Raw genomic sequence first — 22329 nt, 5'->3', positions numbered from 1 at the left:
AGCCAAGGGCTGTGGGTGCAGAGCCAGGGATCGTGGCTGGGGAGCAAAGCCCAGGTTAAGCCTCCCCCAGTTCAAAAGTGAGGGGCAGCAGGAGATAGGGAACCTCTGCAGCGAAGGGGGCTGCTTGGTTTGCTCATTTGCATCTCAATCCCTACAATGCTCTTCCGGCTACTCACAGCTATTCCATAGTAGTGCTCTTGGCTGAGATCTGGGAACACGCTCAAAGGGTGAGGCAGCTTTTGGATGCACTGAGCTGTTTTCTGTTTGAGCTGTGAAAAGCAAACATCTTTTCAAGAGAGAACATTCTGAACAGTAATTTTTTTTTTTTTTTCATTTACGATTCAGAAAGAGCAGAACTTCACTGAAATCTTGGGAGGAAAATATTGTATAATGTCGAATGGAAATAGAAATCTTCTGCACCAAAGGCTTCACACTCCTCTGAAAACAGAAGCCACTGAGTAACTACTCTGACCTAATGTGGCAGGACTGGAGATACAGGTTCTGGAAGCAGCTCCCTACATTCAAACACTCAAACCCCAATAAAGCTCCACTGCCTTCCTCAAGGAGCAACTCAAAGATGAGACTCTACACAGTCACTTCAGACACTTCCTTCTAAATTCACCTTAAATATTTGCTTGTCACGGCTCCCAACCCAGGCACAAACAGCAGCGATTTTAAAGGACTTTTAAGGATTTTAAAGAGCAGGCGGCTGCAGGAGGAGAACCTATTAAAGGAGAGATGACTCATTTTCCTCAGGACTCAAAAGTACAGATTTGAGGAAAGCAAAATCAAGTCGTGATTACAGATGGGCTCAAGCTCAGGTCTGGATTCAAATTTTCTTCAAAGCATGGCTGTGTTGACATTATGAGGGACAAACCCCCCTGCCAAGTTGGGACCCTGCTGGAAGGCACAGGAAGGGCACTTTCAGATGCTGGATTTGGGGTTAAGCACATCTCAGCTGAACATTCAAAGCTGCTTTAAACAGTGTGGCAGAGCTAATCTGTTGAAAGGTCTCACTCAGCCTTGCTGTCCCCAAGGGAATATACATGGGAGAACTGGGAGCTCCTGGGAGCTGTGCTGGTCACTGCCCAGCCATGTGTTGGTTTCACTACGTGTCCCTGTTTTGCAATTTCCAGGCAGCCCCCTCTCAGCTGATTTATTGTCACGCTACTCAGTTTGCAGGAGGGGAATCAGGTCCTGTGGTTACAGAGCAGATCCAAGGGCTGGTGCCTGGTGTGCAGCCCCTCGCTGCCTGCCAGCAAGGGAAATCTGAAACTTTGAAGGAGGAGGGGGAAGGAGGAGAAGCAGGGTATTTTCTGGAAAGGCAAAGCCATAGCTAAATAGCATGCATGGCAAAGCAGGAGGGAAAGAGAGTGGTCTAAGAATTCAAACAAGCCACAGAGAGAACAATAGACAATGAATACAGGAGCAATAGGAAATAAATAGAATTTGTAAGGTAAATCCAGTGGACAGACAGGAGTGAGCAGAGTAACAAAACAGGGAGAGGTTCAGCAGCTGAATGGACAGTGGGAAACCTTTGTGTGTGGTGAGGGGGGACCGTGTTACTTGCTCTCATGAAATTAAAATCAGTGAAGAAAATACACTCATCCATAATTGCACCCTCCTGCTCATTCCTGCCTGCTTCTGTGGCCTTAATATCCGAGCACAATTCCTACTAAGCCTAAACCACTACATCACATCTTGCTTTTCTTGTTTTGTTTCGAAGGGAAAAGTTTTGGCCTTTGGAATGCAACTGAAAACAACAGACATTTAAAGAAAAATAAGGAAATCTTTCCTAAAAGAAGCTGCTGTCAGGGCATGCCTGAAATCCAGCTGCAGGACAGCAGTATCCTGATGAAACCGTGTTAATTTAAAGATTGCATTTTTAAGAGTGAGGCAGCACTAAAGAAGAGTTGGGAGAGGGGGTGGGGAGCAGGGCTGCCCCTCTGCCTTGGACACACACAGGCAGCTCTGACACAAACAGCTCCCCCTGAACTGGCAGCTCCTGCTGCACTCACATCCAGCTTCCTCCTCTGGATGTTTGCATTGGGATCCCAACCAGCTCCCACCCAAACCAATGGATTTTGCTGTAGGCATGAAAGAGAGATACTTTATTGTCAGATACCTACTTAATTATTGTCAGGTACTTAATTGTCAGATAAACAAAAAAACCTTTGGGAATAATAAAAAAAAATTCATTGCAACAGCAAAATAAATTTAAAAAGAAAAAAAAAAAAAAAAGGTCCAGAAAAAGAGATGCCCAGACTTGTGATGTGGCCAAACCAGTAGGTGTACCTAGAGTTACACCTATGGGCCCTCTCTGCACAGCACTGTGCAAACAGGGATGAGCACTGCAGGCAGGGAGGTTCACTTCCCAAGAACACTTCAGCATTTGAGGCAAATCAGAGGTGTAATAATTGTTTATTTTTTAATTAAACAATACATTTCCCTATTTTAATAAAATGATACATTTCCCTTTCTCTTCAAGGCCTTTGTTTTGATCTCCCAGGTATGAAGCAGGGTAGGGCACTGGACTAACACCAGCCTTTGAGCAGGGAGGTCAGGTGTGCTGTCCTGCCCTGTCCCCCAGGGCAAAGCCCCTCTGTAGGATGGGGCTCAGCCCAGCCCAGGCCATCCCTGCCTCTCCATGCTGGCTGCAGAGCAACACTGCACTCCTGGCTACACAACTCCTGATTTAAATCCCTCAGCCAGGTGAGATACATCAACTGGGGAGGCTGAGCAAGGCATATTTTTGGCCAAGGGGTCTAAGGTGGAGTAAAGATTAAAGCTAGGCTTTGGGATAGTGCTAAGCCCAGGCTTTGTGATATTAAGGACCAGTCTCCCAAACCACACAGCTTGGTTTGGATCAAGCCACAGGCCACAGCATCATGGTAGCAATGGTTTTTATGGTTTTGGTGCTTTTCTCTCACCATTTCCCCACTCCCAACACCTTGAACTGTTAAGCAACCCAGCCTGTGCAGACAGGAATTTGCATTTTACTCTTTGCACATCAAACTCAAAAGCAATGAAGGGAATGATGTCTGGACCCGAGCAGCCTATTGAGAGGATCAAAAAGGTAACACAAAGAACAAAAGATGGCTCAGAAAGAGCTCATTCCCATCCCACACTGCAAGGCTGTCTCAGGACTGGGGACCCAGGCAGAGGATTTAGTTCCTAAGCCCAGAGACCCCTCTGGGGTGCAGGCAGTAACTCCTGCTTGCATGCCTGAGTCTGGATAAAGCTGAGGCCAAACCCAAAAACCTCTGAAGAGGCCTCAGCATATTGTTGTTTTGGGGATAGTCCCGTGCCTTTCATCCACAAGCATTAGTGTTTTCTTTTCATTTCACAATAACCTAGGTATTTCAAATGTCTGCCAAGAAGTACTCAGAAAACAGCATTTAGTCTGAGGACTCTTCAAGAGGAGTAGTTGTTTATTTCTACCACTTAATAAACATTAATTTCCTGTTTTAGAAAACATAATTTATGCCACTGGTGAAGCTGATATTAATCATGATGCATATCTCTTGGATGGCTTAATTTTTCATTTTCTTCAGCTCCTCCAGCCTGTCTCCACTCTGCAACCTGTAGGCTCAGCCTGTGCAATCAGTTTTTCAAAAGCATTCAACAATTTCCAGTACATGGAGGGAGAATATGACAGCAGAGGACACAAGTCCAAATCCATTAGCAGTCACTTCTCTTAATAAAAACAAAGCTAAAGAGAATATTTGTAACACTGATCACAAAACAAGAATATATTTTCCTTTCTACTTCAGAATTTGGACAAAAGTGCTGCAAGTTACACTAAACAAATCCAGCCCCTGCCAGGATAAACAAACATTTCTGCAGTGCTGCTTGCTACATGCCTGTCAAGAAACAGACACTGACATGCATTTTAATGCAACTCTCCTACAAATTGTGAAAAAATAACTGTGCACTGGGGATTCATTGCTAGGTTACCAGAAGGAGAGAGAATATTTTTGCAGACTTGATGAAGTAGCAAGGTAAATAATTCAACTTAATAATTTTCAAATTTCACACTTAATTTTCAACAGCAGGTCTTTTCAGAGACCAGACCAACCTCAGATCTGATGACAGGGATTTTTTTAGAGCTGACAAGCTCCCATGAGTTAGATTTGGTCCATGGAGTAGTTTTTACAAGCCAAATTTCACCCTAAATTCAATGACAGTTTTTGTAGCAAGGTTTGTCCAGTTGTTATTAACAGCATAAGCATTTTCATTCCTTCCTAAATTCAATCACCCACTAAATGAGTGATGTCTTACCAAATATTGCAGCATTAACAGAGAAAAAATGCAAAGAGCTCTGTGTAGGTACCCAGTCTGTCTGTCTGTCTGTCTGCACAGGCAGCAGCATTCTGGGAGGAACAGAATGCTCTGGTTAAAGCAGATCAGGGATTGTGTAACCAATCCATAAATTCTGACATTATTACATATTTGCTTAAGGAAAAACAATGGATCTGATGATGGAATGAGATCTGTGCTGCTCCACAAGCAGGGTCCTTTGTGCTGCTTTGAGGAGTATTTGCAGGGCAGATGGATCTGCAGGGGATAAAGGGCCCTGCTTTACCTCCTCCCTTTTAGCACCACAAGCAAGAAAAGTCCTCAAAAGCAACCCAAAGCTCAGACTGTCAGTTTTGCAAACTCTGCTGAAAGAGACTCTAATTTATTTCCTTTTTCTTTGGTTCAAAGCATGTGTCGACTATCGTGGCTTTATTAGGTCAGATTACACTCTCATTTAGGTGCCAACAAATCTGACCAGAGATGCTCCCCTGAGTTTCTCTGTCAAAGTCCTCTCTCAGTTCTTTGCTGCTGAAAATAATTTGTCTATATTATGCTGCTGAATTTAGTTGATGAGTTCTGAAAATCCATTGACACAAATTCATGGTACTCTGCCAATTTACTGTCCCGAGATCAGTGACAAAAAAAAAACAACATGAAAGCCTGAAGGTGTGGTAAGAGATCTGAAATGATCTAACAAAACTAACAGTAAGGACTAGTAAATCAGGAAGTGCTTTTACTCAGAAACACCATCAAGCCAGAATAGATTCAAATATTTTTAGAAGATGCCATGGTTGCCCAAACTCCTTTTTTTTTTTTTAATGCTTTTAAAAGAAGTCCTTGAAGCAGTACCTAAGTATGAAATCTGGATTCTGCTATCTTGGTCATATATTTGTTTATGTATCTTCTCCTTTCTCATGCAGAATTCTGACTTGAATCCATTCAAGAGTAAAATGAGCAGTGTCAATTTTAAAGGAAAGGGAATCCTCCCTACTGCTGAATCTTGTGCTCCCAAGAAGAACTGGAGGAGGTTTCTTGTAACATCTCAGATTTTCTCATCCTCTCTCATGCTGACATGTCTGGTTGGGCCTTATGTGGACCAAATGCTTGAATGAACATGAAAATCTGACAGTCTGTACTTCCCTGACACCACTGTCTTGCACATTGGCATGTGACACAAACAGATTCCTGGAGATCTCATTCAGAGTTAGGTCAGATTCTGGTTTGAAATTATCAGTCATTTAGGCTGAAAGAATGAGATTCTTTTCTTCCATACTGGAAGACATAGCTCTTTCCCATTTATAGTCACATTTTTCTCTATGCTGGACCATTTCAAGGAAAAAAAAAAAGAAAAAACAAAAAGTAGAACTAACCCACATGGTTGATGATCTATTTATCTCTGGTTCTATTTCATTTCATGCCTCTCTCACTTCACAGCACTACAACCTTTTTGAATTGCCCTGTGTGATATCCACTCCTCCTTGTTGACCATTGCTCACTCATTCATTGCTTGTTGGATCAGCTGGGCACTTGCACAATCAAGGCTTTGTTATGTTTTCAGACAGGCTGCAGGTCACAATATTGAAGCAGCACAAGGACTGTTTCCTCTCCTGGTATTCTTCTTTTCTGTTTTTTTAGGAAGACACTATCCTAAACACATGAAAAAGAATATAAAGTAGTTATGACAATAAATACTACAACAGCTCTCATTTAATTTGCTACACAATGTCTGTTTCTCCCTTTGTCATAAAAGAGTGAAATATTCACAAGTCTGAAGAGTTTTTGTAAGTTGGTCAACTGAGAAACAAGAATTTCCCTCTTTGAAAAGTGCAGCAGAGCTCAGGTTTATTTAATCAATCAGTGGATGATAGCTGGTGATACACAGTTAGTGGGGACCCTCCAAGAGCTGCTCTCTCCACCAGTTAATTGGCCCAAACAAAATGGAATGGACTTTTCTAACTAATAAGCACTGACAATAATGAACAGCAACTGCAGGGATGGTGGGAAGATAAAGGAATGCACATACCAAGGCTCTGCAACAGGATGAAATGTCAAAGTTCAAGTTTACGTGCACAATAACCACAACAGTCACATGGGCTGTCAGCTGCATAAATAATCTGAGAACCCAAGAGGAGAACACTGACCAACACAACTTTCTACAGTTGGAGGTTCTAAAACAAAATGAAACTTCCCATTTGCATATAGAGATATCCCAGGATTTAAATACCTGCAGGGTTTGCTTCTAGGCCAGTGCTCTCAGTGGAGCTGGACACTTGGCTGTCCTTGAACTCTCTCAACAGGCACAGTACTGGGCAGAGCAAAAGCAGCAATGTTAGCAAAAAGATATTTTTAGTTGTTTTCACTTGAAGTCAGAATGAGGATCTTGACTTCCCAGCTGCTGAAATTAAATTTCTTTGTCTTGTGGTTAAAAAAAAAATAAAAATAGTACCTTATTTAGGAAGGGAAAGCTTAGATGGAAGTTAAGTGTTGGGTTCATTATGGAAAGAATAAGAAGTAGATGAGTAAGGATTTTGTCACAAGGAGGGAGATGCAGGGTCTTTTGTGCTTGGTGGTTTATTGCAGGCTCCAATGGCATCAGGATGACATTACCAGGGAGCCTCTACACAATGAAATAATTTACTGTCACCTCTTATATCCTGCTAGCATGGCAATGTAGTCTCCACAGACCTGCTCCTAAACATTTTTGATAGCCAAATTCTATCTGTAAAGTCACAGACGTCATAACCCTACCTCAAAAAACTCTAAACTTGACACAATTGTCAGTGTATTCACACAAAATTATTGTGATCCTTTGAAAAGATCTCTTTACAGACAGATTTGCTCAAGTCCTTTGCTTTCATTCCCAGGTCCCACTTCTGGCAGCCCCCATCAGTCCCTAATGCTGCACAAAGCTGCAGCTCCTCCTCAACCCAGGGAGAAGAAGCAGAGATGAGCAGTCCTGGAGGAATCCTTCAAATTAGAGGGTTTTTGGAAAAACTGCAAAAGGCAGGCCTCAAAGACAGTAGAACTGTGGTTAGAGCTGAGCAGGAACCATGAGATTGGTCAGCAGAAAAATTATGTAAGAAGTAGAAAAGTAAGGACAAATAGAACAATGGTCTGTATATTAACACTTGTCTAGAATAACTCCCTGAGCTGCAGAAAAGTTTATCTGGTGAGATATTAGGGAGTTCTAAATTTAATAATGGAGCTCTGTGCATTGTGTTTAAGGCTCACAAGCAGGTATTGTATTTGAAATAAGCCAGCATTGTTTAACCAAAGGTACCTGTGCTTGGAGTGGTTGGATGGAACTACTGACAATGTGCTTTTGCTTTCTGTGATTGCTTTTAAGTGAGTTATAACACACAGTTCTTTGGCTGCTGCTGGGGTTGGGGATGTGAGCTGCTGGCATCTTCCCACTGCCATACCCATGGAATGAGGCTGATGCTGGTAAACAAAGGGCTCAAGGCACGTTCCCAGCAGTGCTGTCCCATTTCTGATTTGTACAGAGACCCCAGCCAGCAACACAGTCCCAAGGGCCTGGGGGAGTCACTGTCCCCCACCCTTCCCCAGCTGGGCCCAGTGCTCCAACAGCAGCATGTCCCCACTGAATACCCATGTGACAGATGATGCCACCCCAGGCTGTGTCCCTGCCCTTCCCACCGCCCCGGAGCTGTGGGCAATGCTGGATAAGAGAATCACAAACCATCCCAGATACCATGGGCACTGCTGGGTAAGAGAATCACAAACCATCCCAGATACCATGGGCACTGCTGGGTAAGAGAATCACAAACCATCCCAGATACCATGGGCACTGCTGGTAAGAGAATCACAAACCATCCCAGATACCATGGGCACTGCTGGGTAAGAGAATCACAAACCATCCCAGATACCATGGGCACTGCTGGGTAAGAGAATCACAAACCATCCCAGATACCATGGGCACTGCTGGGTAAGAGAATCACAAACCATCACAGATACCATGGGCACTGCTGGATAAGGCAATCACAAACCATCACAGATACCATGGGCACTGCTGGATAAGAGAATCACAAACCATCACAGATACCATGGGCACTGCTGGATAAGAGAATCACAAACCATCACAGATACCATGGGCACTGCTGGATAAGGCAATCACAAACCATCCCAGATACCATGGGCACTGCTGGATAAGGCAATCACAAACCATCCCAGATACCATGGGCACTGCTGGATAGAAGAGCAATCACAAACCATCACAGATACCATGGGCACTGCTGGATAAGAGAATCACAAACCATCCCAGATACCATGGGCACTGCTGGATAAGGAATCACAAACCATCACAGATACCATGGGCACTGCTGGATAAGAGAATCACAAACCATCACAGATACCATGGGCACTGCTGGATAAGAGAATCACAAACCATCCCAGATACCATGGGCACTGCTGGATAAGAGAATCACAAACCATCACAGATACCATGGGCATGCTGGATAAGAGAATCACAAACCATCCTAGATACCATGGGCACTGCTGGATAAGAGAATCACAAACCATCACAGATACCATGGGCACTGCTGGATAAGAGAATCACAAACCATCCCAGATACCATGGGCACTGCTGGGTAAGAGAATCACAAACCATCACAGATACCATGGGCACTGCTGGATAAGAGAATCACAAACCATCCCAGATACCATGGGCACTGCTGGGTAAGAGAATCACAAACCATCCCAGATACCATGGGCACTGCTGGATAGGGCAATCACAAACCATCACAGATACCATGGGCACTGCTGGATAAGAGAATCACAAACCATCCCAGATACCATGGGCACTGCTGGATAAGGCAATCACAAACCATCACAGATACCATGGGCACTGCTGGATAAGAGAATCACAAACCATCACAGATACCATGGGCACTGCTGGATAAGAGAATCACAAACCATCCCAGATACCATGGGCACTGCTGGGTAAGAGAATCACAAACCATCCCAGATACCATGGGCACTGCTGGATAAGAGAATCACAACCATCCAGATACCATGGCACTGCTGGATAAGGAATCACAAACCATCCCAGATACCATGGGCACTGCTGGATAAGGCAATCACAAACCATCACAGATACCATGGGCACTGCTGGATAAGAGAATCACAAACCATCACAGATACCATGTGCACAGCTCATCAGCTCCTTTCCTCAGAGAGCTGCACGTCCTCAGGTTAGCACCACATTTCTCAGGCTGTTCAAAGGCTCTCCTGGCCTTGAGAAAGGTTACATTCAGCAAAGAAGGAATAAAAAGACAGAGTAACAGTTTTTCATGGAAAGGGAAGAGTTTCCTGTCTCTGCTCTGCTCACATCTGGTCAATTTTCTGACAAGAATTGCATCTTTGCTACTCTTTTGCAACACACAGGCAGTACAGCTGTAAGGGAGTGAGCTGCTCTCTTACTGCCCTTTGTATTATCAGCACTATTATTAGCTTCAATGAAGCTGTTAAATCTGTATTACTGAAGATGTATGAACCTGAAAACTTCTAATTTCATAACTCAGGGTGAGTGTGAGGAACTGACATTTACAGGAAAATGCAGAACAGCCTTGGCTTGAAAATTAAACAAAACTGAAACTGAATTAGTCACAATAAACTGTAATTTAAGATCCACTTTTCAGAGCAGGTTAACATTTAAAGGAGATATTAAAATATATAATAAGACATGATAAAATGTGTTTTATGGGGCAATATAAAGATTTAAAGAACCTACTGAATTCTGTTTTCAATGAAGACATATTAAGTAAATGTTGCTGTATTCTCTAGAGCTATACAATTCTTGTATCTTTTCTTTAGATGCCTTTGGCTAATTCATAATTCAAAATGTTACTCATTTCTCTTCCTGTGTGTCATATAAAGATCTGCATCCAATACATTGTCTGTGGATCTCTTATATTATACAAATCCCAGTTCCTGTTATGTATACATTCCTTTGGAGGGATATGATTTATTTCTTTAAGCACTTTCCCATCTTAAAATGTCAGATGCTTCCTGTACTTAAATACAAAGAAGTTTAAGCTCCCAAAGGTACAGAAGTTCAACAAAATTCTGTCTGTGGTTAGTATGAACTTACCAGGGAATCTTTGGGAAATAGATACTTCCACCCACTTTCCTCAGCTCTTCAGAATAACTTGATTTTTCAAGTGTTTAAGAGTTCAGTCATCAAGAAGATCAGAGGCATGCTTTTGAAAAACAAAGGACCTAAACTGAACACTGGAAAGGCGAAAGGTTTGCTCTTCTTCAAGTAGAAGCATTGATTCTCCAGGGTTATCAGTGGTGGCACACAGGAAAATGGAAATTCAAGGCTACCCTTTATCTCTTCCCATTATCTGAATCTTGCTATCTTTTGTAAATAAGAACCTTTTCCCTCCAAATAACTTACTTATAAAGATTTTTTGGGTATGTAAGGAAAATGCTTTTATTACTTTACTGAGTTTCACATTGGTTTGTTAATAGCAAACCCAAACTATATTAACTGAGGTGGTAAGACCATAATCACATGCCTATCACTGGATCCTCCAGGAGATTTCACAAGCTAAAAAGTAAATTTGCTTCTCTTACTCTACTTTAAAAATACTGCATTATTTAGAACCATTCCTTTAGGAAAAGATTACCAAATGAAAGTCTAACTTTGCATAATGTTGCTCAAATATTAAAGCCTTTGGCCAAGAAAAACCTGCACTAATCTGCTTCAGTTCTTTGGAAGTGCCTCTCACTTGTCACTACCTCATTTCCTGCAGTCTCAATGCCACAAAATCATACTAAATATAAAGGTGCACTCACCAGCCTGAGCTGGAGCAGGGAGGAGAATGGCTTGAGCAGAACAGGGAACCTGCAGAACATCTCACTGCTGTGGCCCAGCAGTCTGAGGGCAGGACGTGGAAGCACAAAGGGTGGGATGACTGGTGGTCAAGGAGAGTGTATGTTTGGAGGTGTGGGCTGGTACTGAAATGAATGGGATCTTTCTACTTCACCCACAAAGCTACCCAAGTCCAGTACTGCAGCTAACAGAATATTTGTGGTATTTACTGCCTCATCAAAACAACCACTGGCTTCTTCAGGTTGACTCATTTGAAAAGAAGAAAGAAGAAACAAGCAACATCCTTTCTAAGCACAGCTAATGTTTCAGAGAAAGAAATGTATCACACAACGTTTCTTCTCTAAGGAGCAGCAGCATTTTTCAGTGAAGTTACCCAAACTCAATATGTCTAAATTGTAAGAGCAATTAGGCCTGTAATTTCAGCTGGGCATTTGAAGTCTTGAGTACACAGGGAAATTGGCCCAAATAACTATTAGGTACTAGTCCCTGCTAGTAATAAATGCTCTGAAGGCCAAAGGAAGGCATTAGCAGCCCTTGTGCAACTCCCTTAACAGGGTGTACACATGTCACTAATTGGAAACCAGTAAACAATCCTGGCATTGAGGCCCAAAGCAGATAATCTCACTCACACTACTTCAGTCATTTTCTTCTCATGTGGCTGACTGGAATAAAACTGCTAAAATACTGTTTCCCTCATGCAGAAAAAGATCCAGGGGATATAATAGATCACAAGCTGATTAGGAGTTAACAGTGTCAAGCCATTGTGAAAAAGGCAAACACTGCACTAAGCTGTGCAAACAGGACTATGGCTTGCAAGACATGAGAAGTAATCCTGCTCTGGTCCAGCCTCAGCAGGAGCACCAGGACTGGTGCTGGGCCTTATTCTCCAGCAGAGATGCAAAGTGCCCAGAGAGCATCCAGAACAGAGCCAGGAGAATAAACAAAGGTCTAAAGCATCACTGAACAAATCAGAAGTCCACAACCTCAACAGGAGCGTGGGATAGGAGGGAAACTCAACAGCAATCTGCAAATTCATAAAATCATAAATTCATAAAGGGCGTGCAGGCTGGGGAAGGACTAAAGGATTTGTGATGGAATTTGCAAGCTTCCTCAGGCAAAGAAAGGGTTAACATAGGCATTAGCAAGAAAGCAGCTGAGAAGGCACACAGCTGCAGGGGATAAAGCCACTGGGAGAGGGCTATCAGGGGACCCCTGGAGGAGGGGGCTGAGCAGCCTCTTCGGGTGGAGACACAGGCTAAAGGGATGGGGGCCTGTGTCCTTCCTGAGAGATTCTAGTCTTATCTTTGGGCAGGTTACTGGCCTCCTTGTTAGTATTTATTTAGGGTGTTTGATTATAAAATCTTTTTTCAGGCCTGCAAAAAAGCAGGGTAGGGTGGTAAGGGTCTTTTTGTTTTCTTTTTTTTTTTTCTTTTTAATAGCCCAGCAAAGCTTTTCACACCTGGTCTAAAAGGCAGATAAAGTGCCAAATCTACTAAGGTAGGAACAAAGTAGGATAATTCTTGCCTAAGGTAAAATATTAAGATGCTGTTACTAACAGAGGATTCAAAGTGAAGAGCTGTACCTTGGGAGCTGAAAACTATGGAGAGAGAAAGAGAGCAAAAAGCATCTGTATGAAAGGGATAAGTTATGCTATAGGCTCAGCCTCAACAGCTCTAAAACTGGGGAAATCACAGAAGCCTGAATCTTTCAGCCAGAGGGAAAAGATCTTAGCCAGCCAAATTTCAGGGGGCTTAGAAAGTGCTGCAATATCTAAGCTGGATGTTAAGAAATTCTTTCTATGGGCAAAGAGAGCAAGGGCTGCAGCAAAGTGGCTGAGGATGTTCTGAAGCCCCATAGACCAGTAGGTGTTTGTGAGCTGAGCCAGTCTCAGGATGGCAGGACTAGATGAGCTTCTCATGTCCTCTTCTGCTGTTTTGTACTGTAATGAGAAATGTTGCCCCCTCTTCTCTTGCCACTCAACTGTGACATTTTATGAAAATAACAGCTTTTTTGGAAGCTCAAAGCATTCTTTGAATAGAAGTGGTTTCAAAACTTGCTCTGAGCTGAATTTTCTACCTATACTGTTGAATGATCCTTTCAACATAGTACGTTTCTGGAAATACTTCGCTACTAGAGCTTGTAACTTCAGTGACAAATGTGTTAAAAGAACACTCTATACTCACTCATTCTGTCTTTCCAATAAAGATACAACCAAATTAAGTTGCTCAAGTGCTTCACAACACAACAGATTTGTTTGCACAGATGCATTTTTACCACCCCAGTTACTAGTTGAGCTTTTCAAAAAGAAACTAAACCCAAGACTACTTGGCCTCAATAACCCCACTGATAGCCTACACAAGCAGTCTTGCTTTATTTTCTTTTAAACTCCAGTGAAATCAGCTGAGATCTGCCCTCACAAGTCAATATGTCCATTGTTGTTCATACTGTGAGTCTGTGTCATTTTAGAAATGACAGTTATATGTAAAAAAGGAAAAACAAAACCAACTCTCTAGATATTAAATTTTTCCATTAAGATGAGAAAAATTTCTGTTTGATAGCTAAAGCCTCCAGAAATTGCAAATCTTAGGTTCACAGTAATACTCCTCAAAAGATTATTTTGTCAGAAATAAAAGCTAAGCATTAATTTGATAAGAAATGTCTGAGTTTGCAATGCTTTTAGCTGTGAGGACTGCTTTGTGAGCTGCTCCCACCGCTGTGAAAAATCTCTAACACAGAGCAATTGGAAGTAGAACTCAGACCAAACCATCTTTGCTTGGCTCTTAATGAATTTGTTGTAACACTGTCGGGAGATCTTTCCATTCTGCCCCACATGAAAGTGGAATGGGCAGTGAAACAGTTGACTGTGTTTTGGAAACTATTTCGTTTCTCAAGTTGCCCAAGGACACAGAAATGCCTGCTGGAATTTCAAAAGCCATAGGTAAGAGCTCTCACAATGGGTGTTAGCTGCCTAGGTTGCCCTGACAATCCCACTGAATAGGTTCCACATGCTTATGGGCCTTTAAATGTCTTCCAAACCCACCCCAAACAAAAATCGCATTCTAAGCAGAAATTTGTATTTAATTACTTTCTGTGGTCAGCTACATAATATAACTTAGAAAACATTTCTGGTTCTGTATTTTCCTCAGGGAAGGCAGCAAGGGCTTTGTCTGCATTTTGCTTCACTTAATGAGGTGCTGTCCCTGACTAGGACTTTTGTTTGGTTTAGGGTGAGTAAAGCAATACTCAGCTACACTTTCCTAGATAAAGCAAGGCACGCAGGCAACACAGCAGTGCCAGCAGCCTTTGTCGCCAGAAACAGGAATGATCATATTTAACAGTGCTGTTCGTGGAGAGATTAAACTCAGGCTGGACGGTGAGAAGCTGTGCAGATAATTTGAAATAGATTCCGAGGCTGAAATAGATTGCTTGGCTGTTCTCCTCACCTCAGTTCTCAGATTTGTGTGCCAACCAACATTTTAAGATAACTCTGCTCTGTTTGCTCCTTGAATTGTCTGGCTGTTTAACAGGCTCTTCAAATAAACAAGGGATAATCTCAGGATTTTGCTTAACAAAGATTGCTTTGTTCAAATTTTAAAAATTCTGAATAGGTTGTTGTACAGGGCCTGGTGCTGCAATCCCTTTTAGCTGTGAGTACTTTGAAGGGAGTAAACGGTTGCACAACCATAATTTCAGTTAATATATTATCAATAATACATTCCAGTATATTTTTGAAATGCCTTCCAGCATCTGAAAGGGCCTACATGGAAGTTGGAGAGGAACTGCAGTGTCAAGACAAGGAGTAATGGGTACAAGTTGAAAGAGGGGAAATTCAGGTTAGATATCAGGAATATTTTACTGTGAGGATGGTGAGGCCCTGGCACAGGTTGCCCAGAGAAGCTGTGGCTGCCCTATCCATGGAAGTGTTCAAGGCCAGGTTAGACAGGGCTTGGAGCAGCCTGTGACCATGGAAGGTGTCCCTGCCCATGGCAGGAGGTGGCACTGGATGATCTTTAAAGTCCATTCCATTCCAACCCCTTAACATTCCATGATTCTATGATAATGGCACCATTACCACCAGCAATTTTCCCTTTTTAAAGGTTATTAGAAACTTTTTTATTTAAAAAAAAAACAAACACTGAACACAATAGTTTGGGCCAAGAAAAACCCAGACTGGAGAGATTAGAGAGCATTGGCATTACCATTATCAATCTCCAGGACTGATAATGATCAACTTGAAAGCAAAAAATATGTTTCAATTTCCACAAATTTCAGTTCAAGCAGGCTACTACCCTTCACCATATCTCGGTGTGGGAAATAACTTTGAAAAAGTGTTGTAACACTGCTGAAAATGTACAGGTTTGAGTTTAGAGACCAGGTGGGGAAGCACGGGCAGCCTCAGATGAGGAATCAGTGAGACAGGGAAGATGTGTGCTAATGTCTTAAAAAACAATTCGATGAGTGAAGGTATGGGTGTTAACGTCTTTCAAATGTCCCTATTAACAAGCAGCAGGTTTGCTGCAGAGCTCCTGAAACTGACTCCTGAAACTGACAGGGGTCGGCACAAGCCTGAACTTCAAAACTTTGGGGAAAATGACATGTTTACGGTGGGGGGGAACACGAGGCAGGCGATTCGGGAAGGCTGTACCTTCCTAGTACCTCAGCGCTGGGAAAGGAAGAAGGCAACAAGAGGCCGGGAGTTTGGGATAAAAGGGAGGTCCTCGAGCGAAAAAACCCTGCGGGCGTGTGGCCTCTCTTTATTCGAATAAAACTGCAGGACTCCTCTGCCTCTTTTGTGGACACTGGTTTTTCATAGCGTGATTTTCCAGACTAGTGTCTTCACAGCCGGGGCCGGGGCCAGGACCGGGGTGCCCTCACGGGCCGGGACGGGGGTCGGGGCCGGTTGTGCCCTCAAGAGCCGCGGCCGGGCCGGGGTGCCCTGAGGGCGCGGGGGCCGGGGTGCCCTGAGGGCGCAGGGGCCGGGGTGCCCGCAGGGCGCGGGGGGCGGGGTGCCCTCAGGGAGCGGGGGCCGGGGTGCCCTCAGGGCCCGGGGGCCGGGGTGCCCGCAGGGCGCGGGGGCGGGGTGCCCTCAGGGCGCGGGGGCCGGGGTGCCCGCAGGGCCCGGGGGCCGGGGTGCCCGCAGGGCGCGGGGCCGGGGCTCGGCAGCCACCTCCGGCAGAGCCTTTTCCGGCCGCTCCAGCCTCCGTCTCTGTGGTTGTTCCTCCCGCTCCTCCCTGCGGAGCGGCGGCGATGGCGGAGCCGCGGAGAGCCGGCGGGAGCCCCGAGCCCCCCGTGCAGGTGGTACGTGACAGGCGGGGCCCGCCCGGGCTGCCCCGGGCCGGGTGTGCCCGCGGCGGGCACGGCAGCTCGGGCGGGGCCGGGGCTGGCCCGGGACGGCTCTCCCGGAGGGCTCGGGCCGGCGCGTTCGGGTACGCGGGGTTGGCAACGAAAGTCGTAAAATCTTCCTACAACACTTCCTGGTTTTGTTACTTCCCGTACCTATAGACATATATACACACATGCATATATATATATGTGTGTGTATATATATTATATATATATTTAATATATATATGCGCATTTATTATTTAATTTATGCATTTATTATTTAATTATAAATTAAACACGTAGATAAATAAAGTTATATATACAACATCTATCTCTATCTGTGCCTATATAGCTATGTACATAGAAATATGGAAAAATATGGAAATATATACAAATACTTGTCTAGAATGTGTGGAGTTCAGGGAAATCCAGGTCCTGTCACAATGCTCAAGTCCAGGTTTGGTTCACAGCTCTGTTTCAAGAGTCATATTTGGCTCATAGGCCATGAAACTCCTCTGTTGGATGCTGCTGTAAATCAGCCTCAGCTAATGAAATGGTAATTGTGACTCAGATCGCTCAGATTGTCACTCAGATGATTTGAAATGCCAAAAGCACATTAGTTGTTTGCAATTGATCTCCCAAATACTCAAAATTACTTTGAGAGAGCTTTACACCTCTGTAGTTCACTGTTTTGGTAGCAGTCTTCAAATACAGGAAGGGCTGCTGCAAGGAGAACTAGAATAAGCATCTGTGCTGGGACTGGGAAGTAGGAGTTGGCATAAACTGTAGCAAAAGGACACTGGGAAAACCATTCCAGGTTTCCTTATGCCTGCTTTTGGTGAGTGCCTTAGCAGGGCTGTTGTTTGACCCTGGAGAGGGCTTGTCAGCAATGCCAGAGCTGTGGTTGCTCTTGTTTTGGGACAGGAGAAGCTGACACAGTCTCTGGAGGTTACTACCAGCTGGTATTTCGATATCAGACTGTATCAGTAAGTGAAATAGTGTCCTGGTTCATGTTTTTCCCCTCTTTAAATGGTCCAAGGAGATTGAATTATTCTGATACAGTCACACGACATTAAAAGCCAATTTATGACTGTCAATTGCAACTCTTAATCCAGGGACAAATCTGGTAATGAACGAGGGAGAAATGAAAGTCTTGCTTATTGATTTATCCTTAAACTAAAACCAAACACAGAATACCAGTGAGCTGAGCAAGAATGATGGAACCTAAGGAAACTCTAGTCTACAACATCAGCAGTCCTCTGAGGTGTTAATCCTATTGCTGAGTAGTTATGTGTGTGGATTTGTTAATTTTTCAGGTTTTACACAGAAGTATCATCAGCACTTCAGCTCTGGGCCTTAGCTTGGCAGGTGTCCAGCTCTGCATGGTTCTGTGGAAGTAGGATTTGCTCACAATAATGTGTTTAGGAGCATGTTAATATATTATGAGCAGTTCAGTTCAGAGCACCTCAGTGCCACCAGGTATTTATGGGTTGTTTTGTATGTGCTGCCCTCAAAGTACTTTTTTCTGCTTTCAGCTCAAACTAAACAGGGAGGTCAAACATCATCTTGCTATTTTACACTGCTGCCCTGACTTAAAACAGGAGTACACCACGGAAAAAAAGCAAAGAAGTTCCAGTTTTCAAACCAATGGCAAGCTAGTTGGTGATGGCTTAGTCAAATTTTTACTAAGTGAATCAGAAAACAAATTGAAAAATAACTGATTTTTCTGGATGTGCAAAACTGTACAAGTTTACATTGCCATTGGAAGAATTGTGGAACCCTTTTTTCCTGAATGAATGTGTTAGATTGATTGGTATGAATGTGCAGGGTCATATTTAATTACCATGTCCACATAAAGAATATTAAAATCTTGAGTAAATTGAATATAGGATTTCTGAATCACAAATTTTTGCTTTTATTTGAGTATCTAAAATAACTACTAATTTGAGACGGTTCTGAAACAATCTATTTTGTCTGTATATTGTAATTATTGGGTAATCAGTTTCACTTTTTTTTTGTTTCTCCCTATGTTATTTATCTCTCTAAAACACAAATCAAAGGCTTACTTTGCTTAAAAGTTCAGAAAGCTTTTTTCCTACTTCTTTTAAGAACTGTTCCATCATCCTGCCAAAAACCAGGAGGTTCATTCATTTTAGATGTTTGCTGTTTTATTTGGCTGTGAAATGTTGTTAATCACTGCACCCTACACAGGGCTGGGTTGGACCTGTGTGCACATCCTTCAGTGTCCAAAAATCTGCCTTCTGATGGGTGCACCTGTATTTGCACCTTGTACATGTGTTCACATGGCACTGAATTGGGAATAATTCCATCTCAGCATCCCAGTCTTTTGTTTCTTAGGATTCTCTCTTTCTTCCAACCATGTGTTCGTGGTTACCCCACATAATGAGAAGTTTAAATTGTGTTTCTAGGGACTTCTGAGACTTTTTAGGAGTTACTGAGGCCCTTAAGTTCCCCATCTAAAAGTAATTTTAGCAGGTACAGACTTGGCTCTCCCTTTTCAAACACAGCCAGTGTAGCACCAGGCTGATTTCTCAGGCCTTTGCATGTTGTGAAGGAAATGTGTTCTCTTTTGAGACCCTGAAAGAATTCTGGGGGTTGTTGGCTTTTTAGGGATAACTAGATCAGTGATCAGTAACTAAACTTGAACAGATAAAGCCCTCCTCTCTGGTTTCTAACCAATTTTCAAATCTTTCAGGTGAATTTTCCTGCTGTGTGTGCACCTCTGAACCAAGGGGCTGTGGGAGGAAAGCTGGGATGGCAGAGTGTGGAGCTACATCACAGATCAACTTCCAATGTGCTTTAGAGCAGTTGGAGGTGGAATAATTTTTACAAACTTGGCTGCAGCCTGAGGGTCCAGCTGCATGTATGAGCATCTCCAATTAGGCTTGAAGAGAAATTGATGAGTAAGATGTAATAATGGAGGACAAAAGTGAGGAGTGTCTTAAGAAATGCAGGAATACAAGAAACAGGTTAGGGTGGTGGTACAGATCTTTCATTTGAGGGTTTGCTTCAGTGGCCTCTCTTGTTTCCTTGGTCTTCCACCAAAAACCATCTTGTGGCACTTAATTTAAAAAAGAAAGAAAGCAAAGAATAAATTTGTAATGAAAACAAAGATTATTCTTCACCTACTTTTATATTAAGATGCATTTTTTGGTGAAAGTTAGTTTCAGAAGGATCTGCTACTTCTCCTTTTTACTAAATATACTGTAAGTAAACAAAAATATGCTTCCTGACATGCATGTGGATCTCTGTTTGTTTTTTTATAGTCTATCATTTTGCCTGTTCACAACAGTGAATGCTGGTTAGATGAGTGCCTGAAGTCAGTTTGGGAACAAGATTTTAAAGGAACCATGGAGCTGTCAATTTTTAATGATGCCAGTAAGGTGTGTATCAGACCTTCTTTAAAATACTGTCCAAGTAAATACTGTCTCTAAGAATTTTTGGTTCACTTCAACACACAAATTAAAATCTCTGCATCTCTGTCATTATTTTTTCTAGGATGGTTCAGCTGAAATAATTGAAAAATGGAAGATCAAGTTGGAGGAAGTTGGTATTTCAGTAATCATTGGAACCAACAATTCCTCTCAGCCTCGAGGTGGTATGTAGCTTAATTTTGTGAGAGTTTGGTTCCTATTGCAGGCACCTTCTGATTTTTAGTTTGAAAAGTGTTTTTGTAGCCATTTCCACTGCAATGGAAAAAACCACATTGTTTTCTAGAGCTCTGCTTGAAAACTCATTCCAATTTGAATTTGGCCCTGTTGCTTTGGGCTCTGTAAAATTTGTTTATATGTTCAAGGAAAGAACTTGGCTAAGCACTTGTGTGCTCGACTCTGCAAAAGCAAAAGAATTTTGTTTAATTGTAGGATACACAATGTTGTTAATGCTTCCAATTTTACTGTGGCTTTCTGATATCTGATTTATCTTCAGGAGATGTTTTAAGAAAAAAAAATAAAAATCCTTGCATAATGATTTTAAAATAAATGCATATCTTTCAGTCCAGTAAAATAGACCTTGAAATAGAAAACAAATACCTTTTTGATATTGCTTCAATGATCAAATCAAAACAGAGGTTTCAGAAGTTTTGATGTGAGCTAAAAACTCTCACTGAAGTCCCAAGTATTCACTCAAAGGGCTAAACCAAGATGTTTAGTGAGCTGTCAGACAGGTGTATGATGTGATCCCCTATTCATCTGCATGCTAATCTGAATTATCTCCCACTGCAGGAGATTTATTTATAATCTCTCTCTAAACAGATTTTCTTTTGCTTGTTTTGGTTGGTTTATGTTTGGGGGAGGGGGTTTAGCACAAAATCTTCCTAAAATGTAAAACAGAAATAAAAGTCAGTTGGTTTTTGGAGAAGCTGTTGTTGAGTGACAGTAAAGTTGGAAGATCACAAGGGAAGAACAGTGTGCTCACAGTTTGTACTGGAGCCGTGTAACCACTGTTCCTCTCATTCTGGGCTGTTTTAATGAGTTGACAGGTAGGAACTGTTGGTTCCAATGTGCCTTTGAAGTTATCTCCACAAGTCACACTTTGGAAACACTGTAGCACAGAATTGGGACAGTTGCTGTTTTTTCACTGCATGTCCTGTTTGAAGTGTAAAGAAACTCAGGCTCATTAGGGTCTCCTCAAGATGATCTGCTTATGCAAAAGCCCACTTCTGTTCCAGAAAGTTTGCTTTTCATCCCCTGTTGAAACATGCAAATAAATTGAGAGTTTGTGCACTGAATTCATCTGCAACCTGGTTGAGGCCCCTGGCTTTATTTACTGTCATTTCTCCTGACTGTAGGCTTTACATCTGTTTTTAAATAGTTGTCAGACATAGCAATACTGAAGTAACACAGCATAACCCTTACTATAAATATTTTTAGTATTTTAATACCTTTAGCATGAACTGGAGTTGTTTTGACAGTGCAGCTTGTAATATTAGAACTATTGGGCTGGTAATGACAAAAGGCAGACAAGGTTTTTAAAGGGGATTTTTCTCTTTTGGGCAACTGATACAGCTGGAGTTGAGCAATGTCAAGAATTACTCATAATCCTGTAACTTTTTCCTAATTTTTCTCCCCCCCTCTCCTATTGGGTGATCAGACTCTTTTCAAAACTGACTTCTTTTACTGATCAAGAAACTGATCAAGAAACTAAGTAGGTTACAATTTCTTAAATCAAAGAATAATCCCAGAGATTGTTAATTCTGTTACTTAAGATAGTTAGTAATGTTTCTGCTAATACCATCGTGTTGTGTAAGATATTTTCCATTCTTATAAACATTTGCTATGTCTAAAATCTTGTTCCTACTAGCGTGTTGTATCAATTGTGTATAAACTAGGTTTTAGTTTTCCAGAACACACAAGCAAGATGGGGTTATTGTAAATTTTACAATTCTGATGTCTGTTCACCTTTGCACGTGAGGAAACTGAACCTGAAATTGAGTTCCAGTTGTGAATTCCATCGTGCCATTAGGGATATGACAGATTATTTAGATTATTGTTTGGTTTAGCATGCATTTGTCAGTGTTGGGGTAGCTGGAGACTGAACAGATCTCTAATAAATTGGGGGTGGGAGGGGCTGTGCACTACCTAAATATGTAATTTAAATAATAGTGTGACATGCATAGTGCTGCTAAAAAACAAACCCAGCTTTATCCATGTGGGAGACACTCTCAGGTCACCACTAAAACAAGGACACCTTTACTTCATGGTTGTTAAATTTTAGAAGCAGGTTACCATAGCATTTGTTTGCTTTTGGTGATTTACTTTCATTTTGTTAAGGACTAGGTACAACTGGAAGGAGTCCTGCCTTTAAAAGAAGATGCTTTGGTACAGAAA

The 22329-nt window shown here is 42.4% G+C and overlaps 1 protein-coding gene across 3 annotated transcripts in view; it reads left to right on the top strand.

The window, feature by feature from the left end:
• Positions 1-16355: 16355 nt before the first annotated feature.
• The window catches only part of B3GNTL1 (UDP-GlcNAc:betaGal beta-1,3-N-acetylglucosaminyltransferase like 1), a 106318-nt gene continuing 100344 nt past the window's right edge, over positions 16356-22329 (top strand). For 2 of the 3 annotated variants that reach the window (XM_030232883.2, XM_030232880.2), the window contains exons 1-3: positions 16356-16453; positions 19768-19884; positions 20000-20099. In XM_030232883.2, coding sequence (XP_030088743.1) covers positions 16403-16453; positions 19768-19884; positions 20000-20099 — 268 coding nt within the window. In that variant the 5' untranslated portion in view covers positions 16356-16402. Of the gene's footprint in view, positions 16454-17841; positions 17960-19767; positions 19885-19999; positions 20100-22329 lie in introns of those variants that run through there. The other variant, XM_050981410.1, reaches the window with a different exon arrangement.

Source organism: Serinus canaria, chromosome 18 (assembly GCF_022539315.1).
Source record: "Serinus canaria isolate serCan28SL12 chromosome 18, serCan2020, whole genome shotgun sequence".
NCBI classification, from domain to species: domain Eukaryota; kingdom Metazoa; phylum Chordata; class Aves; order Passeriformes; family Fringillidae; genus Serinus; species Serinus canaria.
The sequence above is the reverse complement of the archived record's forward strand: the minus strand, read 5'-3'. Positions and strand labels throughout refer to the sequence as shown.